This window comes from Eptesicus fuscus, chromosome 11 (genome assembly GCF_027574615.1).
Source record: "Eptesicus fuscus isolate TK198812 chromosome 11, DD_ASM_mEF_20220401, whole genome shotgun sequence".
In the NCBI taxonomy this organism is placed as follows: Eukaryota; Metazoa; Chordata; class Mammalia; order Chiroptera; family Vespertilionidae; genus Eptesicus; species Eptesicus fuscus.
Window position 1 is genome coordinate 76,419,466 of NC_072483.1, and position 22,663 is coordinate 76,442,128.

The 22,663-nt window shown below is 35.3% G+C and overlaps 1 protein-coding gene across 1 annotated transcript in view; it reads right to left on the reverse strand.

The window, feature by feature from the left end:
• Window positions 1–22,663, reverse strand: part of SPAG16 (sperm associated antigen 16) — a 659,304-nt gene that overhangs the window by 605,151 nt on the left and 31,490 nt on the right. The window contains exons 6-9 of the mRNA XM_008145284.3: window positions 18,132–18,239; window positions 15,872–15,989; window positions 13,321–13,390; window positions 7,353–7,462 (exon numbers count right to left, since the gene is read on the reverse strand). Of these exons, the coding sequence (XP_008143506.2) occupies window positions 7,353–7,462; window positions 13,321–13,390; window positions 15,872–15,989; window positions 18,132–18,239 (406 nt within the window). The remainder of the gene's footprint in view (window positions 1–7,352; window positions 7,463–13,320; window positions 13,391–15,871; window positions 15,990–18,131; window positions 18,240–22,663) is intronic.

Genomic DNA, 22,663 nt, shown 5'->3' on the forward strand with positions numbered 1-22,663 from the left:
AGGGGTGATCAGGTTGGCGGGGGGGAGGGGCAGTTAGGGGTGACCAGTCAGACAGGCAGGTGAGCAATTAGGAGCCAGCAGTCCAGGATTGTGAGAGGGATGTCCGACTGCCAGATTGTGAGAGGGATGTCCGACTGCCGGATGTCCCTGGGAGTCAGACATCCCTCAAGGAGTCCCGAATTGGAGAGGATGCAGGCTGGGATGAGGGAAGCCCACCCCCGCCACCTTGCATGAATTTTGTGCACCGGGCCTCTAGTATATAATAAGAACATAAATATGTTTACATGTGAGAGTGTATTAATCTAGATAGAATGTTTTCATTTAAAAAGACATGTCTGTACTCCAACCAAAAACATATATTTTTTTAAAATTTCATTTTTATTAATCCTCACCCTGAGGATATTTTTTCATTGAATTTTTAGAGGGAATGGAAAGGAAGTAGAGAGAGAGGGAGAAACATCAATGTGAGAAAGACACATCAATTGGTTGCTTCCCACACGCACAGTGACCAGGGCCGGGGATCAAGCCTGCAACCTAGGTACATACCTTGACTGGAATCAAACCCAGGACCCTTTATTCTGAAGGCCAACGCTCTATCCACTGATCCAAACCAGCTACTGCCAACCAAAAACATATTAAAAATTAAATCAGGCCCTAGCTGGTTTGGCTCAGTAGATAGAACGTCAGCCTGTGGACTGAAAGGTCCAGGGTTCAATTCCAGTCAAGGGCACATGCCCAGGTTGCAGGCTCGATCCCCAGTAGGGGGCATGCAGGAGGCAGCCAATCAATTATTCTCTCTCATCATTGATGTTTCTATCTCTCTCTCCCACTCTCTTCCTCTCTGAAATCAATAAAAATATTTTTTTTTAAAAGAATTAAATTAGGCAGTAAAAGGATGGAAGGAACAAGTTAGTAATCCCTTATCTTTTTAAATTTTTCTTCCCAATTTCTTGAAATACTTTCAATGGTGATGCTTTTTCTCTTTTCTTGCAAAATCACTGAGTTTGTAGGTCTGGACACTAGGTGAATGGTAGATTTTTAAGATATAAAAATTGAAATGTATAAGAATTGTTACTGTAAGCTACACATTTAAATCTTCAGTGAGTCATTAAAACAACCGATTTGAATTACAGTTGATGCCACATGATTCTTTTACCCCTTTACAATGAAAAATAAATTCCACACAAAAATATTACTGTTTAAAACTATTCAAATCTAAATGGAATTCTTCTATTCTGCTTCTCTTTAATATACTGGCACATTGAAAATTTTATATATATTTTCACCAAAGTCCAATTTAAGTAGTAATGGTTTTCTCCTAACTGTGACTAATGTGATTTTAAAAAGTATCCAGTTAATTGTGTAATGGCTTTTAGTTCCCTTAGAGTAAAATATATTTCACATGTAGAAGGAAATTGTTATAATATATAGTTATCTCTCCAAACCTAACCCATTGACTATTTAACCTACTGATTAGTGTAAAGACAGAAGAAAACTGCTTTCCTAGTGCTCACACAAATTGTTTACCTTAATTAAAAATAAAATAGTTTACAACATAAGTATTAATTTTAAAGTATACTCTCATATTAACTAAACCTTATAGGAGGGATTTTATGTTATAGAAATATATAGAGGAATTAATATATCAGGAATCAGATGAGTAACAGACTTTACAAATAAAGATACACAGATGTCTAAATAAAACCAGTTTGTAGAGGCATGTTTCAGGAAGAAATATTCAATGCCATACACAGTGGACTATTAAAGACAGTCTAGATTAGAAGGTTGCTAAGGCACTCCGTGGAGACTAGTTTTACAAAGCCCCCATAATCTCCACCAGATCCCCTAAATACAACCAAAATAAACATTTAAGTTAAGTAAATTTGTTCTGCAAATAAAACTTCAAGGTGAGTTCCTTATAGCCTTAGAAATCCAGAACAGCAATAGAAAAAATCAAAACTAAGCACTGTTTTTTGAAGATAAACAAAAATCAACAAACCTTTAGCTAGACTAAAAGACAAAGACTCAAATAAATATGAGAAATGAAAGAGAACATATTACTACTTATAACACAGAAATACACAGAATCATAAAAGACTTACTATGAACAATTATATACCAATGATTATTATTCTAGAAAAAAATGGATAAATTCCAAGAAATATATAACCTCCCAAGACTGAATCACAAAGAAACAGAAAATCTGAACAAACTAATATAAGGAGAATAAATGCGTAATTAAAAAAAAACTTCCCAAACAAAAAAGGCCAGGACCAGATTGCTTCATTGTTGAGTTCTACCATACATGTATAGAAGATTTATCACAGATCCTTCTCAAAATCTTCCAAAAAACTGAAGAGGATGAAACACACCCAGACTCATTTTACAACCCCAGCATTACCCTAATACAAAAATCAAAATAGGGCACTACGAGAAAATATGTACCACTAGCTCTGATGAATATAAATTCAAAAATCTCAACAAAGTATTAGCAAATTGAATTCAATAATAAACTAAAAGGATCTTACACCATGATCAAGTGGGATTTACCCCTGGGATGTAAGGTTGGTTTAACATAAGCAAGTCAGTAAATGTTATATCACAGTAATAAAATGAGAGATAAAAGTCAAAAAAGAAGGAGTTCTTACCATTTGCAACAGCATGGATGGAACTGAAGAGCATTATGCTAAGTGAAATAAGCCAGTCAGAAAAAGATAAATATCACATGATCTCACTCATTTATAGAATATAATTAACAACATAAACTGATGAACAAAAACAGATCCAGAGACAGAGAAACATGGATCAGACTGTCAAACCTCAGAGGGAAGGTAGGGGAGGGTGGGGGTAAGGCAGAGAGATCAACCAAAGGACTTTTATGCATGCATATAGGCATAACCAGTGGACAGAGACACCAGGGGGGTGAGGGCATGAGTGAGGGAGGGAATGGGGAAATATTGGGGGGGGTAAGGACACATATGTAATAACTTAATCAATAAAGAATTTTTAAAAAAAATGTCAGCTCAGAATCTTTTTCAAATTGTTTAAATAAATTTATTATTTTAACCAGAAGGAGGACTGTTCAGCATTTAAGATATAGTTTGAATTTCATTCACTCCTCAATGACTCAAGTGTCTTTGTCATATGGAAACCATAGGTTTTGAATACTGGAAGCAAAACTGTTTTTCTAATTTTTTATCCTATGTTCAATTAAAGCCAACTTGTACCATATACAAAAAAAAAAAGAAAAAAAAGTCATGTGTTCATCTCAATAGATGCAAGGAAAGGATTTGCAAAGTTCAACATCCTTTCAGGATAAAACCCTCTCAACAAATTGGATATTTAAGAAACATACCTCAATATAACATAGGCCCCAATTGGATGTGGAGATAAAGGAACCCTATTGTACTGTTAGCGGGAATGTAAATTTGTGCAGCCACTTTGGAAAGCAGTATGAAGGTCCCTCAAAAAATTATCTAGATATATTCCCAAAGGAAATGAAAACAGGATCTTCAAGAGATAGCTGCACTCTTAAATTCACTGTAGGAGCATTCACAATATTCAAGATATGAAAACAACCTATCAGTGGGTAAACACATAAACAAGATGAGGCGCACACACACACACACACACACACACACACACACACTGGATTAATGCATAAACAAGATGTGGTACACACACACACACACACACACACACACACACACACACACACACAGGAATGAAATATTATTCAGCCATGAGAAAGGACATCCGCTCTCTAAGACAACATATATGGCCCTTTAGGACATTATGCTCAATGAAATCAGACAGAGAAAGAAAAATAGTGTATGACACACTTATATGTGGAATCTAAAAAAAAATCCAAACTTATAGAAACAGAGAGGAGGTTGCTGGTTACCAGGGGCAGAGGTGTGGAGAATAAGGGAGATGTGGTCAAAGTGTACAAACATGCAGGAAAAGAAAAAAAAATATTGGTAAAAATGGTAATCCAGTAAAGGGCGGTAGAATTCACTATATTCTTCACTAGTTCTTTGGTAAGGCCTGAATTTTTCTATTATGTTGTAGGTATTAAATATTTTAATGCAACACAAATAAAATATATAGTATGCAGAAATATGTAATGTACTTGTCCAATATTTCAGTAGCTTTTTGTTAGATTGTACTACTAATGTACACACACACACACACACACACACTGGATTAATGCATAAACAAGATGTGGTACACACACACACACACACACACACACACACACAGGAATGAAATATTATTCAGCCATGAGAAAGGACATCCGCTCTCTAAGACAACATATATGGCCCTTTAGGACATTATGCTCAATGAAATCAGACAGAGAAAGAAAAATAGTGTATGACACACTTATATGTGGAATCTAAAAAAAAATCCAAACTTATAGAAACAGAGAGGAGGTTGCTGGTTACCAGGGGCAGAGGTGTGGAGAATAAGGGAGATGTGGTCAAAGTGTACAAACATGCAGGAAAAGAAAAAAAAATATTGGTAAAAATGGTAATCCAGTAAAGGGAGGTAGAATTCACTATATTCTTCACTAGTTCTTTGGTAAGGCCTGAATTTTTCTATTATGTTGTAGGTATTAAATATTTTAATGCAACACAAATAAAATATATAGTATGCAGAAATATGTAATGTACTTGTCCAATATTTCAGTAGCTTTTTGTTAGATGGTACTACTAATGTAAAGTCTTACAAGCCATAGCACTTAAGGAATGAATCAAGAAATCATTTCTAAGTATGATTTACCACCTGAAAGAATGCGGATGCCATTAGGAGATGAAAATGCTCCCGATGACAATCACTGTCATCACACCTAAATCCTTACCGCTATTATGTTTATTGTTCTGAGTGCTCTATTTGCTACCTGAACTACTAACCTCTGTGGAGATAAACAAAAATTACCCAAACAAGAACAAGCACTACTTATTGACAGCAACAGTCATCCCAACAGCACCGCTTGCTTTTGGCTGAGACTCAAATTAAAGGCAGGTGGAGGAGTGAGAAAGGTTATGTAGGCAAAAAGGGAAGGTCCTTCCTGATGGGAAGTTGTTGGCATGGGGAAGCTGGAAAGGGGCTGACTAGAAGAGTGGATCTACCAAAGATACCATAAATTAGTAGTAACAATAAAGGATAATCCATAAATTAATAGTAATTAACAGTGATAGTAAAATACTAAAATGAATATCACCAAAAAAGATTATCAAAGCCTTAGTGTAACCCAAAAGCATTTAGTCTGCATTTTGTTCAGATATTATATAGCCTCAGCCAATTTGGTTTAGTGGATAGAGCATCGGCCTGCCGACCAAAGGGTCCTAAGTTCCATTCTGGTCAAGGGCACATACCTTGGTTGCAGGCTTCTCCCTGGCCCTGGCCTTGGTCAGGGCTCATCCTGAAGGCAACCATTCGATGTGTTTCTTTCACATCAATGTTTCTCTCTGTCTTTCTCTCTCTCTTCTACTCTCTCTAAAAATCAATGGAAAAGTATCCTCGGGTGAGGATTAACAACAACAACAACAACAATAAACAGATATTATATACAATACTGAATTCCAATGCATACCATTTAGGGGGGAAGTGTTATTGATATTAGCTAAGTAAATGATTTATTATAGTATTTGAATTCATAACAATTTTTTGTTTTATAGAACTATTGCTAAAAGATATTACAATGTAAATGTGTTCATCTTTAAATGAATGCCAGATATTTTAGAACTCAAAGAAAACAACTACTTTATGAAAAAAATTCATTACTTCAGGTAGATTTTTATGCAATTTTCATAAGAAGAAACTAAAACCCCTCACAGGGTTTTCTTTCTTCCTCATTTTTTATCTCTCTGACCAGACATTTTTAATACCAATTTTTCTGTAATAATTACAGAAAATTTTAACTATCAGCCTGATTGCAAGGCAAAGGCACTCATTATAAGGAGATTCTTTTTAATATGGATGTGTTCTTTCTTTATTGATTTCAGAGAGAGGAAGGGAGAGAAAGAGAGAGACAGAAACATCAAGGATAGAGAATCATCGATTGGCTTTCTCCCGTATGCTCCCTACCTGGGACTGAGCACACAACCTAGGCATGTGCCCTGACCCTGAATCGCACTGTGATCTCCTGGTTAATAGGTTGACACTTAACCACTGAGCTACACTGGCTAGGCTATAAGAAGATTCTTAAATGGGATATAATTCTTTCCATTCTACTTTTAAAGAAGACTAAGAAAATCTGAAGTCATACTATCTTATATAATAAAAGCCTAATATGCTAAGTGTCTGGTCATCTGGTCGGCCATTCAACCAATCAAAGTGTAATATGCTGATGATATGCTAAGGCCACTCAACTGCTCGCTATGACATGCACTGATCACCAGGGGGCAGACAGTCGACTGGTCAACCAGTTGCTATGATGTGCACTAACCACCAGTGGGCAGACGCTCTGACCAGTAGGTGAGCTTGCTGCTGGGGTCTGGCTGATCTGGACTGAGAAAGACCAGCCAGACACACCCTGGGACCCTCCCGAGGCCCCTCCCTGGCTTGCCAACCTCCTACATCCCTCCTGCGTCCCTCCCCAGCCCTAATCGTGCACTGGTCAGGTCCTTTGACCTGGCCTGTGCCCTCTAGCCATCTGGGACCCCTTGTGGGATGTCAGAGAGCCAGTTTCGGTGTGCCGGTGGAACGACCAGTCACTAGGACGCACACAGACCCACAGGGGACAGATGCTCAATGCAGGAGCTGCCTCCTGGTGGTCAGTGTGCTCCCACAGGAACTCACAGCTGGCAAGCGCAGCCGTGGTGGCGGGAGCCTCCCCACCTCCACGGCAGCGCTAAGGATGTCCGACTGCCAGCTTAGGTCACTCCCAAAGGGAAGTGGGCCTAAGCCATCAGTCGGACATCCCTCAAGGGCTCCTGGATTACAAGAGGGTGCAGGCTGGGCTGAGGGACCACCCCCAAGTGACGAATTTCATGCACTGGGCCTCTAGTGAAAAAATAAATAAGGAATGATCTAGGATTTATTTTGTTGGAAGAGAGGTAATTTTAAGCAGAAAAAAATGAGCAGATGAGCAGACATGGTCGTGCTTAAGTTGGGATACATGGCAGAGTGGTTCACTGAGCCATCCTTGCCACTAAGCAGTGTGTGTCCCTCAATTAACTAATTACATAATGTTAGAGGACATCCATTTTCTATCCCTACACCAAGGGGCTGAAAGTACATAAGCTCTCAACTCCTTTTCCAGTAAAATAATAATACCCTATGAGTTGGTGGACCTGAAGATCTGAGGGTCAAGTATAAATTAATGGAAACAAAAATAAACATCATACCTTTCTATTATCTTTCATCTTGATTTTACTTTTGTGTTGTTCCCTAGCTTCACGAAGACCTCTCTGAGTAGGACCTTCTGGTACAAATTCATTTTCATAGTCAGGAATAACTACAAGATAGCACATTTGTCATTAATATGCATGCTGTTTTTCTGTAAGAAATATAACAAAAAATATGAAAGCCAAAGTCATGACACATTTTTTAAACTAATAATATTGATACCATACCAAAATGTCATAAGTGAAGTCTCAAATTCATTTACCAAAAACGCAGGATGGCATTTCTGCAAGGCTAATAAAATGGCATGGCAAGCCAGCTAGAGAGCATAGGAACCGATCTCCAATTACATTATATCCAAATTCCTGTTATCATGAGGTTTCATGTGCTTATAGACAAAGTCGAAGAGGGTCAAAGGAGAGAATGGTAAACAACAAAATTTCACAAATGGAACTAAATAATAAATAAGGGATTTAAAAAAGAATAATGTATTAATAAAATATTACTCTCTATGCTTCTAGATATTGAGAAAACTGAAAGAAAAACACAGGATAATATTCCAATATAGTTGTAAAATTAGTCTCCAAACTCTTGGACATAAAGAACATTCCTAATAAAATCATCTGAAGGAAAAACAAAAGTGATAGGAAAAATCTTTCCTTTTCACATCTTTCCATATATATATATATATATATATATATATATATATATGTGTGTATATATATATATATATGTATGTATATATACATATATATATATATATATATATATATATATATATATATATATATATACGTCTAAATAGATAATTTCCCCCTATATATCTAAACAACAAGCTGATTTCAAATAAATAATAAAGTTAGCATCCTACTTTGATTAGTCCAATATCAGGGCATGTTTAAAATTCTTTGATAATTTTACTCCAAATGAGTCCAATATTTGTCTTATTCCCTAAATTTGAATTAAATAAAAATTAATTTTTCTTTTCCCCAAAGTTCAGCATAATGACAATTAATTATTCCCTAACTATAGAGTGAATCCAATTTTATTCTTAAGAACTTCTACAGCAGAAACCGGTTTGGCTCAGTGGATAGAGCGTCGGCCTGCAGACTGAAGGGTCCCAGGTTCGATTCCGGTCAAGGGCATGTACATTGGTTGCGGGCACATCCCCGGTAGGGGGTGTGCAGGAGGCAGCTGGTCGATGTTTCTCTCTCATCGATGTTTCTAGCTCTCTGTCCCTCTCCCTTCCTCTCTGTGAAAAATCAATAAAATAAATTTTTTAAAAAAAGAACTTCTACTGCCCAAAGCAAATGGATAGATGACAGAAAGAAAACAAATTAATAAAATATTTTAAAAATTAAACTAAGCCCTGGATGGTGTGGCATTGAAAGGTCTCAGGTTGCATTGTCCATCAGGATCAGGGCACATACCCAGACAGCAAGTCTCTCTCTCTCTCTCTCTCTCTCTCTCTCTCTCTCTCTCTCTCTCTCTCTCTCTCTCTCTCTCTCTCTCTCTCTCTCTCTCTCTCTCCCTCCCTCCCTCCCTCCCTCCCTCCTTCCGTCCCTTCCTCCTTCCCTCCCTCTCCTTTCCTCTCTGTCTAAAATCAATAAAAACATTTCCTCTGGTTAGGATTTTTTTTAAAAAGGAAACTAAAATGAGTGAAACGAGAGGGAGGGTATTAAATATTTGAAAATTACTGTGAAGACCAGCAGGCTTTAAATGAGGAACAACCACTTGACCAATAAACCCAACATCTTTTCCAATTATAATCCCTGGCTAAGCAAGGTTCCAAGTGGATCAGGCAATCAGAGTGTGATGGATGCTGAGATCACACAGTCAAATGCTGACACCAGAAGCTGAGGAAAAGTTACTGCAAAGGTATTGCAAGTCCCATGTCTAAAACCAGAGTGCACGTATACAAGGACCAAAAAAATTATTCAGTACAGGATTTAAGAAGGTAATTTTATTCGTAATTAGAATTATTCAACTAAAAGAATCTATTTCTTCACATTGAGTAGGAACTTATTCCCTTTGATCAAAAGCCACTTCAAAATATCACAGATCAAAATATAATTACAAACTTGATCTTCCAAATAACTTATAAATGTCAGCTTAGTAAAACATGAAATGTATTCCATTTTTAATTAAATTAAATATCAGGAGATAATTTCATAAAGGAGTTATCTGTAAACCATTAGTTTATTTTAATAGAGATGTCAAGAATAAACATGTAAAATCATAAACTATTAGAGCAGAATATAGCCTTAGAGATTAGCACCAATCAAATGCACAAAGTTCCTCAAACTTTAAGCCATTTTTATATTCTTTTTCAGAACTTTTGGAAGTTAAAGCTCCTAGATTATAATAGTTTCATATTAATCTTTCATATTTATATCTAATTATATACTTAAAAGTGATCTACTTATAAAATGAATAATTGTTTGATTTACATATAAAATGAATAATTGTTTGATCTAAATAGGCATACATATTCAAATGCAGTAAGCACACAGAGAAAATTATGTAAACATTTTTTATGCATCATCCAATTATTTTTCTATACATATATTTAAGACATGCCCTCATACTATATCAATGTTTTTATTTCTTAACATTATATTAACTTAATACATGAGCATTTTCTTATGCATGATTTTTAAGACTTTCTAGTATCGTATGACCAACTATATTTAAGACATTCACTTGTGGTTAAAGGTTAAGATTGCTTGTATTGTTTTGTTACTATAGATATGACTGTAATAAACATCCTTGTGTATAGTAGTCTCTTTAGGCATCACTGAACATAACTGATATTGCTTTAACATAAAATCTTAGGAAAGGAACTACTGAGTCAAGGCTAAGAAAAACATTCCAAATATAATAATGCTACATATTTCTTTTAAGCTTTAATTAGAGAATATAATGAATAGTCATCTGGAAATAACAGGATGTTATATTTATTAAGAAAATTCACCATTTCAAAGTCTTTCTATTATTTAGAGTTTCCCACATTCTTTTTTAAATCAACTTCATTGAAGAATAGTTTACATATAATAAAATGCATATTTTTAAAGTATAGAGTTGGAAAAATTTTATCAAAGGTAAGTAGGCATATAACCACCACCCAACTCAAGATATAGAACATTTGCACCACCCCAAAATTATTTTATCTTATACAAGCCTAATAAGTATTATCTAATTTTTATCAGTCATTTTCTTTTATGAACATTAAGAAGAGAAAAACTTAATCTTTATATTAACTATAATTTAGCATTTCTAAATCTCAATATTTAATTCTGTAGATCTGAGATTCCTTCTGGCTTTTTTTTTTTTTTCTTTCAGCCCAAAGAAAATCCTTTAGTATTTACTGTATTTCAAAATGGCTTGCAACAAAATCTCTCAGCTTTCATTTATATTCAAATGTTTACTCTTCACCCTAATATTAGAAGAATATTTTTGTTGTATATAAAATTCTGAATTCAATTTTTGTCACATTTTATTTTATTTATTAATTTTTAATCCTCACCCAATGGGATATTTTCCCAATGATTTTGAGAGAGAGTGGAAGAGAAAGGGAAAGACAGAGAGAACCATATCAATTGGTTGCCTCCTTCAGGGCACCAGGAAGCCTGCAACCAAGGTATGTGCCTTCGATGGGACTGGGACCCTTAGGTCTGAAGCCCAATGCTCTATCCACTTAGCCAAACAGACTAGGGCAAAATTTTGCCACATTTTAATGATGTCATTTCATTGTTCTTAGCTACCATGATTTCTCATGTGAAATCAGCCTTTATTTGTATTATTGTTTTCCTTTATGTAATACTAGAGGCCTGATGCATGAAACTCGTGCAAGGGACTTGGCCCTCGCAGACCAGGGTTCATCTGGAAGGTAGACTGGTGTAATTAGCATAGTACGCCTTTATTATTATAGATGTCTTTTCTCTCTTGTTTAAATATTTTGTTTAAATATTCTTATGCCCCATTCGCATTATTTTCTCCTTTGGGACTCTTAATTACATATATGTTAAACAGATAAATTTTATTTCTTTTTTTTTCCTATTTCTTCTTTAGAACAGATTATTTGATTTCTTAAAATTCACTGGCATTTCTGTAATCTGCAATCTGTTGATAAGTATAAAATTTTCTTTGTAGTTAATTGTCCTTTTCAGTACTAGAATTTCTATTTCCTTTTTTGTTTCTATTTGTCTGCCAAGATTCCCTATCTCTTCACTTATTAATGTCATATTTTCCTGTAAGTCCTTGATCATGTTCTAAATAGCCTCTTTAATATTTGTATTTGCTAAATCTAACACCTGAGCTGTATCAGTGTAGGTTTCCATTCATTACTCTTTTTCTTGACTGTTGCTCATATTTTCATGTTTCTACAACGTGACTAGAACATTTTAATTAAATACGGAGAAATATATATGAGAGGTCATAAATAATCTGAACAACTGTCTTCCTCTGAAGGGTACTGATTTTTTTTCTAGCACACAGTTTAACTTTTTGGCCCCCTTGTATTTCGAGGCTTGATTTTACGCTTTGTGTAGTAGATCCATGGAAAGCGCTAAATATTGTCCAAGGTTCTCTAACTTGGCAAGATTCAAACTCTAATCTCTATTTCTTCTAGGGACTTGGTGTAAGTTTTGTTTTTTACTTTAGAGGGTGGATACAGGATGTTGAATGTTAATACCAGGTTACAGGGTGTTAAAGAAGTCTCTCCATCCAGGCGTGGCTAGAACTCCAAGTCTCCCATTACTGCTTGACCTCTAGAATCTCTGGTCTCCTTTTACTCCTATAGGAGCTTCTCTCTTTGAATAAGTCTCAGTTAGTCTTGCATGTGGAGTCCAGTCATCAACTAAGGATTTGTAGTAAACTCCTTCACAAACGGGGCCCTGCTCATTGCAGCACCCTCTTATCTGGTGCCCTTTCCAACGTGTTTTAGTTGCTATCACAACTTGCCTTTTCAGTTCCTGCAGACCTGCTGTGCCCTTCTTGACCTCCATCTCCATGGATCTTATTTGGAAAATTCCCCAGGCACAAAGTCATGTTGAGGATGGAGCTCAACTTACACATTTTCCTTCTGTCACTTGCCTTCTGTGACTTGTGCTATTTTCCAATGGCTAAATGTAGTTGCCTCATATATACACTGAGTGGCCAGATTATTATGATCTCTGAACACATAATAATCTGGCCACTCAGTGTATATCCTATATAATAAAAGGCTAATATGCAAATTGTCCCATCGACCAGGAGTTTGACCAGCAGGCAGGCCGGCCAACCGCCCATGTCCCCTCCCCCTGGCCAGGCTGGCCGGACCCCACCCATGCATGAATTCATGCACCGGGCCTCTAATACACACACACACACACACACACACACACACACACACACACACACACACTGAGTGGCCAGATTATTATGCGTTCAGATATTATAATAATCTAGCCACTCAGTGTACTTATGTGTAAGGGAAAACTTGCAGATCTTTATATGTCAAGGGACCAGGAGATAGTGGCCCCCAGCCTCTGGCTAGTACGTCCTCTGCTTCTTTCTAACTACCCACAATGCAGTTCTTATACATGGAAAAACCTTATTTTAAAATCCCAACTCTGTGGTTAGTCTACACTGAGTGGCCAGATTATTATGCGTTCAGAGATCATAACAATCTGGCCACTCAGTGTATAGTCTAGTTTTAGAGCTATTTTGGGGGAGGAGACTAGTCTGGTACCAGATACTCTCTCACACCCAGAAATCCTCCCATTTGGTTTACTCATATTTTTCTCTAAAATTAACCTATATGGATTCACATCACTACTTCCTCTTGGTCTTTTCATAAACATTTTAATTTGTAAAATAGTTACCACACCATTTATTCACTTTTAAATATCTCTAGGATTTTGAGCTATGGTAAGGTTGTGAAATCACCAACCAATATTAAAATATAGTTTTATCACATTATACTTTTACCTCTAATTTTAGTAGCTTGGTAACTATGTCCTACGTCCGTAGTCCTTGATGATGTTTGAAATTCAGAAATCTAAAAAAAATAATAATAATCCAAAAATATGGGGTTATAAATTGATGCAAAAAAAAGTTTAAAAGTGCAATGTTTAATTATTGATTCTAAATTTAAAAAATTATTAATCTCTCTTGTATTAAGTCTTATGTATTTAAAATTTTTAAACATAAATGGCAACAAACTAAAAATGTAATACTGAATTTAAATTAAATTCCACAGGCAATTATTAAGTACCTATTATAGTTAAGCATTTGAAACATGAATTTTATTATTTGCTAAATAATATGTTTATGAGGATATGTTTTTATTGATTTTTTAAAGTGAGGAAGGGGCATAGAGAGAGAAAAACATCAACTGGTTGCCTCCCACATATACCAGGATCGGGGATCAAACCCACAACCTAGGTACATGCCCTGACCTGGAATTAACCCCCAAACTTTTGGCATACAGGATGATGATCCAATAAACTGAGCCACCCAGCTCAGGGCTGAAACATTTATTTTACAGCATAGTTTCCTGAATTAAGAATATTCATTCCACATTCTGAATAATAATTAATATTCAGATCTCTACTTTAAGAGACACTTCCCTCTGTTGAAATTGCTTCACAACAACTTAATTTATTTATGTTCATAAAACATGAGGTAGGTATTAGTTGGGAAATAAAATATGAAGAGACTTATTATTCCTAAAACTCTTAGTTAATTTTCCACCCATAGAGATTCCTTGTTTCATTAAACATATTATAATTAAGAATATTTGTTAGTTCGGTGGCATACCATTTCCCTATATTTCCTGAACAATAGACTTAAATTTAAAAAATCAACCTTAAAAATATTTTTTTTAAAAGGCCCTGACTGGTTTGACTCAGTGGATAGAGTGTCAGCCTGCGAACTGAATGGTCCCAGGTTCAATTCCGGTCAAGGGAATGTACCGGAATTGGTTGCGGGCACATTCCCAGTAGGGAGTGTGCAGGAGGCAGCTGAATTGATGTTTCTACCTCTCTATCCCTCTCCTTCTCCCTTCTTCTCTGTAAAAAAATCAATAAAGTATATATTTTTAAAAAAGATGAAAAGTATCTCATTCCTCATTGAATATGATTACACCAACACAAAATACCTTATGTTTAGTTATGTACAGATTTACACATTTTTCTACTTCCACTGAGTAGCAACATTTCTTTATTAATAGGAAATATCAGATAATAAATTGTAAAATTATATTAGTGTTCATGAAATGCTTTTTAAAAAGGAGTGAAAATGTATATCTATTCTTGGATGTAAAATATATTATAAAACTTTTAAATGCACCTCTTATTTAAAAGTGTGAAATTTACACAAAAGTTGCAAATATAGTACAGATAGTTCCTGTATACCTGCAGCCCATTTCCCTCCATCACATCATGTGTTACTGTGGTATATTTTTCACAAGTAATGAACTAATATTGGTACATTATTATTAACAAAATCCATATTTTATTCTAATTTCATTATGTTTTCCTAATAAACTTTTTCCTTTTCAGGATCCCATCCACAGTTCTGCCTTACAGTTAGTCATCGTGTCTTGAGGAATACTGGCCAGGTACTACTTTGCAAATGTCCATAAATTTTGGTTTTCCTGACGTTTTCTCATGTTAGACTGGATTTATGAGTTTGGGTAGGAACACCACAGAGTAGAAATGCTATTATCAGCACATCACATCAAGGGTACATGCTATAAACATGATGACACTGACTTGGATCACCTTTCTGAAGTAGTATTTGCCAGGTTTCTCCACTGTACAATTACTTTTTCTCCATTTTCACTGTTCTTTTGGAAGCAAGTCAGTAAGTATAGCCAACACTTAACTGCTTAGGGGTTAAGCTCCACCTCGAGAGAAAGATTATCTACATATGTTACTTAGAATTCTTCTTTGAGGAAATATTTTCTTCTCCCATCTTTCATTTATTTATATAATTACTAGAGGCCCCGTGCACGAAATTTATGCAAGAGTAGGCCTTCCGTCCCCTGGCTGCCGGCACTGGCTTCCCTCCGGCATCCGGGACCCGGGCTTCCCTCCAGCTGCTGGCACCTGGGACCCAAGCTTCCCTCCATCCACTGGCAGGCACCTGGGACGTGGGCTTCCCTCACAGCCCTGGCTTTCTAGGGAAGGTTGCCCAGAAGGACATCCAGAAGGATGTCTGGTCTAATTAGCATATTACACTTTTATTATTATAGATGAACATTTATTTTATACTTTGAGTTTTTTCTCTAACTATACTTTAATAATTTCCTGTGAAACTTTGCTTTAATTCAATAATATTTGATTTAATAAAAACCTTTACAGGTTTAAAATAGATAAAATATTTTTCTGAATATTTCCAAATGAATCTTTTTTATCATATGACAATTAATGGATATTTTTATATTTATCTCAGAAATAAAACATTCTTTCCAATTTTGTCATAAAAAAATAAATGGATAAAAATCATTCTGAGGTACCTTTGACAGTCTTTTTACCTGCTCAACGGCTTTGTCTCTTTCCATGGAGGTGAGCATTTTCTGCCTCAATAAAGTGTGGTGCTTGTCAAGTAACACTCTTATAGTTGGTTCATAAGATGCATAATGTAACTTCAACCTATGAAAAATAAAGGGCACCTTAAAGGGTAATTCAGCTAAATCAGTGACTTCTATTTAACATCTAAACGTTTCCTTGGCATTGAAATAAAAAATGAATAACCATATAAAGGTCAACATAACAGAGCCAAGAAGTGCAAGCAGTATTATACGGCCTACAACTTCCCTGCCACCTGGCTGGGAGCTGGGAAGTCACATTTCCAGGTATTCAAATACACACTCAGAAAATCGCTGCTATTCACGGACAGAGAGGAAAATTGTGTTCCTTTAACCCAGGAACAACTTTCAGAAAGACAATGGTTATCAACAATAGATGATTAAACAGAAAGCGTGTCATTTACATCAAAATAAAGGATGGTTAATCAAGTTTGATTAACCTCATATTAAGGAAATTAAGTATAAAAATATATTTATTATCTCACAGAAAAAAATTAACTCAGCTTATGATAGAAACACCTCTAAGAACCTGTTTTATTTGAAAATGCTTTTAAAATACTTTACTTTTTTATTGAATTGTAATTTACATGGAGTAAAATATACAGATCTTAACTGTTACAGTTTAGAGTTTTCATAACTATGCATGTCTAGGTAGTCCACCTTGTTACTAAAATATAGAGCATTTTAACATCTCAGGAGATTCTAGACTTTCATGTATTTGGAACACAACAGAATATGTTCTCTTTTGAAACTGGCTCCTTTCACTCAACACAACAACCAATATATGAGTTTGTTGATTTTTTTCTTATGTTTGTCCCATTGCAAGTTTATTGGTTACACGTTTTATTTTTATTATTTCTTTTGTTTTACCTTATTTGTATTTAATTTGGTTTTTTGAGCTTCTAAGGTTCAAGATTAGATCACTGGTTTGAAATTTTCTTCTTTTCTAATCTAAGCATTTAAAGCTATCAATTTCATTTTAAGCACTGATTTGGCTTCATCCCACAAATTTTAAAATGCTACATTTCCAATCAGCCAGTTCAAAATATTTTCCTATTTCCTTCTTTGACTCATGTCTTATTCAGAATTATGCTACTAAATTTCCAGGTAACTGGGAATTCTCCACAGAGCTTTGTGTCATCAATTTTTAATTTAATTTGGTTTAAACAGAGAATATATTTTGCATGACATCAATTAATACACAGAGTTTTTTTATGGCTCACCATATGACCTATTTTGGTGAACATTCCATGTGCACTTGAAAAACCAAGAATTCAAGAAAGGTCACTTATGCTCAATTAACTTGTCTTCTTCTATAGACTTAGAGAATTTTTGCCTATTTTTCTACTAATTGCTAAAAGATTAGTGTGAAAAATCTCCAACTGTAAATGTGGAAATATTTGTATTTCCTTACTGTTTTATCAGGTTTTGCTCCATACATTCTGAAACTCTTATATCAGATTCATGCATGTTGTGCTTTCCTGATGAATTGACTCTTTTTATCAATAGGAAATTACCTAGCACTCAGGATGGCCCTGAGGGCATTAGTCTGTAGCCCCTTTCCCCAGGCCCTATGGACTTGCAGAGGTGGCCCTCCTTCCCTAGAAAATGCTGCTTCAGAAATCTCTTCATCACAAGGTAAAACATGGCCCTGGAATTACTCCTCTTTCCTCCTCTCCTGACTGCCAAGCTAATGGTCTGACAAGGGAAGAAAGATACTATACACCCAACTGCTCCAAGAATTACTAAGCATGTACTAACAGGAACCAGAAGAGTGCCCCAAAGATTGAACTTTGGGGTACTTGATAAAAAGGGCTATAAACTAGGACTGGTTAAATAATAATTCATTGACCTTGAACCAGTTTCTTTAAGACACTGAATTTTACAAGTACTGGAGCAAGAATACCAACAAATGAGGTGAAATCACTCCTGGAGTAGCTCTTAGAAATTTAGAAAAAGTGAGAACCAACCCTCAGCAACGTGGAAATGCCTGAGCTGCCCTGGCAGAGAGCAGAGGATATGACAGCAAGAGCCTAACCTTGCTCATCTTTGAACATCAGATGCATAGTCTAGTATTTGGCACACAGTGTATGCTAAATAAATGTTGAATAAATAACTTTACATGAAACCTTCTGCCATAACCAAGCTGCTTAACACTAATTAAACACCTCTTTAATAAATATGCCAACAAATATTAGCAGCTTACCCTTTGAGCTCATTAATTAATTTGTTTTTTTCTTGGATTATTCGCTTGTGATGCATTCGATGAAAATCACGTTCTTTCTGAGTTTTCAGCAGATCTTCTCTAGCCTTGCTGGAAAATAATAATAACTTTAAAGATCTTTGCTAGTTCCTTTCTAAAAAAAGTTATTTAGTTGTTAAGTTAAAATCCACTATTGAGCAATTCCAAAGAACATTGAAAAACAAAGATTCCATTGTAATTCTCATTGAAGAATCCCAATCAACATACTGTATATTGAGATGGGGGATGAATGGGCCAAAACCTGTACTTTCGTAAATAGCATTCATTCACATTTTATTGAAGTAAAGAAAAATGAAAGACATGCTGCTGCCAAAATAACTTATAATCCACCTAATTCCAAAAAGAATTTGTTTGTAAAATTGAAATATACACAAAACAGAATAATTCCAAATAATCACAAGGTAATGACTTTACAAAATTAAGGCTTCTGAACTTGCTTAAATACATACTTAAAAGAGAATGCACTGAGTTAGTTAGTTCTGATAATTTGAAAAAGAAAGCAAAAACAAGATGTTTTTTTTTTCTGGTAATGCATATGAGAAATACACACCACCTGCAGATTATATTACTAACATTATTGGTAATTTGATGAGAAAGGTCTTCAAATTCAGAATTGTAACATAGAAGCATTCTCCAAGTAGATGTGTATTCTGCAAATCCCTGGCATAAAGCAAAAATATTAATTTTAAGCCCAAGCTGTATGTGAAAAATTAATAGAAATATTTTGCCCACCCCCATAATATTAGTTTCAATATAAAAAATGCAAAATATAATTTGTAATGAAAGAGTAGTTGCCTAACAGTCTCAGTTAAATGACAAAGTGCCACTGCATTGAAACTCTCGTGTTCTGAAAAGAGATAAGCTGAATTAGAGTGCTGATATCTCACAAGATGATCGGAAAGAAATAAATCTGCTTCTCGGGATGACAGTGTTTCAAAACACAGATTCACGTAAAAGAAATGCACACAAATAGATTTCTGCTTCAGGAGCTGTGTCAGAGTAATCACTGACCAGCGGTGACTGGGATGCTGCCAAAGAATGGGAAGAGGTTAGGTTTCAGGTTGCTTGATCAAGTCACATGTGGCATATGGTCCCAGTGTCCTGTCTGTTCTTTCAAATGTCCTCCTTTAAAAATCCCCTACCCCTCCTCTTTTTAGGGAGGATGACCCGTATCATTCTTTTTTTTACTACCATTATGTAATGTTTATTGCATATAAATAATGTGTGTCACAGTACTCATGGCTCACTTCCACCATCTATCCTCCACTTCATTTCCATGCCCGTATCTTGAAAGTGCTCCAAAATATTCATTAAAACATTTAGTCTTGAAAAATCATCCGAGGAATATGCCAATGATAGGTGAACAAATACTTTATTCTTTCCAGATTTTAACCCTCTGTGTGTGTGAATGAAGATTTACCTAAAAAGAGAGAACCCCTCTGCCACCACCACGTGGGCATTAGTAGGCATGAAGAGGAGGACAGAGCTCCATTGAAGTACAGTGATTGGAAAAGGCAAGTGGCTGAGTTGACATTTAGTTGTGCAAACAGAACAACACCTGAATTCTCATTCATTTAGAAGAAACCATGTAAAGGGGCTTATATTCTGTCTGGCACATAGACAATACTCAGTGAATGTTACTGTGATCACGTGATCATCATCATATCACTGTTACTATTGAATATAGTAGAAAAGATATATTCCAGTCCTCTAACAACTAGATTTAGCTACCTAAAATAGGGGGCATGCTAGTAGGTAAATTTCCTCTACTTGACAAAAAAATATCAAAATTCATGATCATTATAAACCTATCTTTTTAAAGAATTTAAACTTTTATGAACATCTATTTTACATCTACTAAGACTACCTTACTTTCAACAACTTGATAAATTAAATAAATGAACATACGTTTTATTTATCTTATCTGAAATGGAAAGCCATAATAGGTTAAAAAAATACAGGGTAGGGCAAAAGTAGGTTTACAGCCGTTTGCTTGAAAATAATATAATAATTAATAAATAATACAAGAACAAACTGTTTCGCATACTCACAGCTGTAAAGCAACTTTTGCCATGCCCTGTATGCAGAAAAATAATGCTGCAAAGTTTCTTAAGCTGCATCACAAATGTGCAGCATTGCATCAACTCACTTTTTAAATACACATTACAGGCCTATTTGTACTCATCCAAGAAAGGAAAGCATAGGAATTGATTGAAGTATTAGACCTTAAAGTTTTTCTGACCATTAAATTGGTTTTCTGCGACTTGCTTTCTGTTTGCACAAATGAAGTCTACTCAGTAAAACAATTTAAATTCATTTCATGGTGATGCCTTTCCTATTATGACCTCCCTGTGGCCCATCTGCTTAATAAAAGGAAAATAAAAGTAGTACTAAAAATATTCATAAAATACCTTTAAGCAATTAATAATTTAAACTATGAAGAATTTTCTAATTATATTAGCAGAGCATGTTTGTGTTAAAAATAAACTTTTACTAAGACAGAAAGCAAACATAGAGATTGTATTTTGAGTATAAGAAGTAAGAGTTCTTCAGTGAAACATTCTACTTAGATTTGTGTATCATAAACAACACACTTTTACATGCTTCTTCTCTTAAGGAGATGGCAGAATGACCATTTACTAGTGATTTCCCCATTTCAGCAAACCAGCATATCAAAATCTACTGTTAAAGTATAAAATATAAATATACTCACATTTGTATCCTGCTATAAAATCCTTGTCCTCAAAACTCCACATTTCTACATGTGAATGTGATTTAATAGTGTACTCTAAATTTTTTTTAATTTTCTTTACTGATTAAGGTATTACATATGTGTCCTTATCCCCTACCCCCCGCTCATGCCCTCCCCCTCCCCACCCCACTCCCACTCATGTCCTCACCCCCCTGGTGTCTGTGTCCATTGATTAGGCTTATACGCATGCATACAAGTCCTGTGGTTGATCTCTCCCCCTGACCCCCACCCTCCCCTACCTTCCCTCTGAGGTTTGACAGACTGATCAATGCTTCTCTGTCTCTGTATCTGTTTTTGTTCATCAGTTTATGTTGTTCATTATATTCCACAAATGTGTGAGATCATGTGATATTTAACTTTCTCTGACTGACTTATTTCTCTTAGCATAATGCTCTCCAGGTCCATCCATGCTATTGCAAATGGTAGGAGTCCCTTCCTTTTACAGCAGCTTAGTATTAAGTGAATTCCCCAGTAAAAAATTTTATTAGCCAAATAGTTTTAACTATGTATTATGGAGTAACCATTTAACAATAGGTTTACTGGAGTATTTTGTTATAATAATTTGGCAAAGGGAAGCTTATAAACATTTTCGTATTTACCTGCACTAATCAAAGCAAGCCTTCATTGTCAAGTATATTTCACATGTGCCAACTTAAGTCAAAGCATTTTCTGGGAACAATACTATATGATTACCAATTATTTCATTGTCTTGAGTTGGTTATAAATGAATTAGTTTAACCTACTAAAGTCAATATTGGGATATTTTTTAATAGACAAAATGGAATTCAACCGGATTAGAAGAAAACTTTTATTATATTCTTAACCAAAAAAGATAGGGGTATATCCATGTCTAGAAAAAAAAATACTTCCTTAATTTAAGAAGCAATTACTTAAACACTAAAGTAAAATATTTGGGGGGCCTTATTACTTTCTTTATTTCCACAGTGGTTATTTTTTTTCTGACAAGACCCATTGCAGTTAATGGGTCTTTGGAAAAGCTGGGTACTCTTTGACTTTTTATAGAAGTAAAATGTAAGTTAAATTAGGGCCCCTTGCTAAAGTACTTAATTTTTCCTCAAAATTAATTGCAATTTAATTATAATTAACATTTATTGGGTATTTACCATGTGCCAGACATTGTGTTGAACACTTTAAGATGATTCCTTCAAGAATAAGTAATATTACCCCATTTACATATGAGAAAAGTGAGTGAAAATATATTCTCATATCAAAAAGTGACAGAGCATCATGTATTTGTGTTGCTCTATCCACAACACCTGATCCTGTATTGATATCTATTCTAAACCCAAGTTTGAGAGAGTCTAGCAATACAGAGTTTGATAGTAGCAGATTTCATTATTACTGTATTGTGACCAGCTAAATTAATCGGTAAGACAGTTATGCAGGATTAATAATGTTATCCATGTTTCTATCATGTCCCTCCATCAGTCTATTTTCCACACAAGAGCCAGCTCCTCAAAACTATCCATTAGTTCACATTCCACTCAGAGGAAAGAGGAAATTCTTTAAAAGGCCTCTACCACTTACCCCACGTCCCAGTCACTATGGTCTTCCTGTTAACAAGCCAAGCTGTCCCCACCTATTCCCTCTGTACTTGTACTTCCTTTCCCCTCTGTCTGGAATTCCCTTTTCCCAAGTTCACACATGGCCTCTCTCTCAGTATCTTCAAATATCTGAGAGGACTTCTCTTCCCAGCCTATCT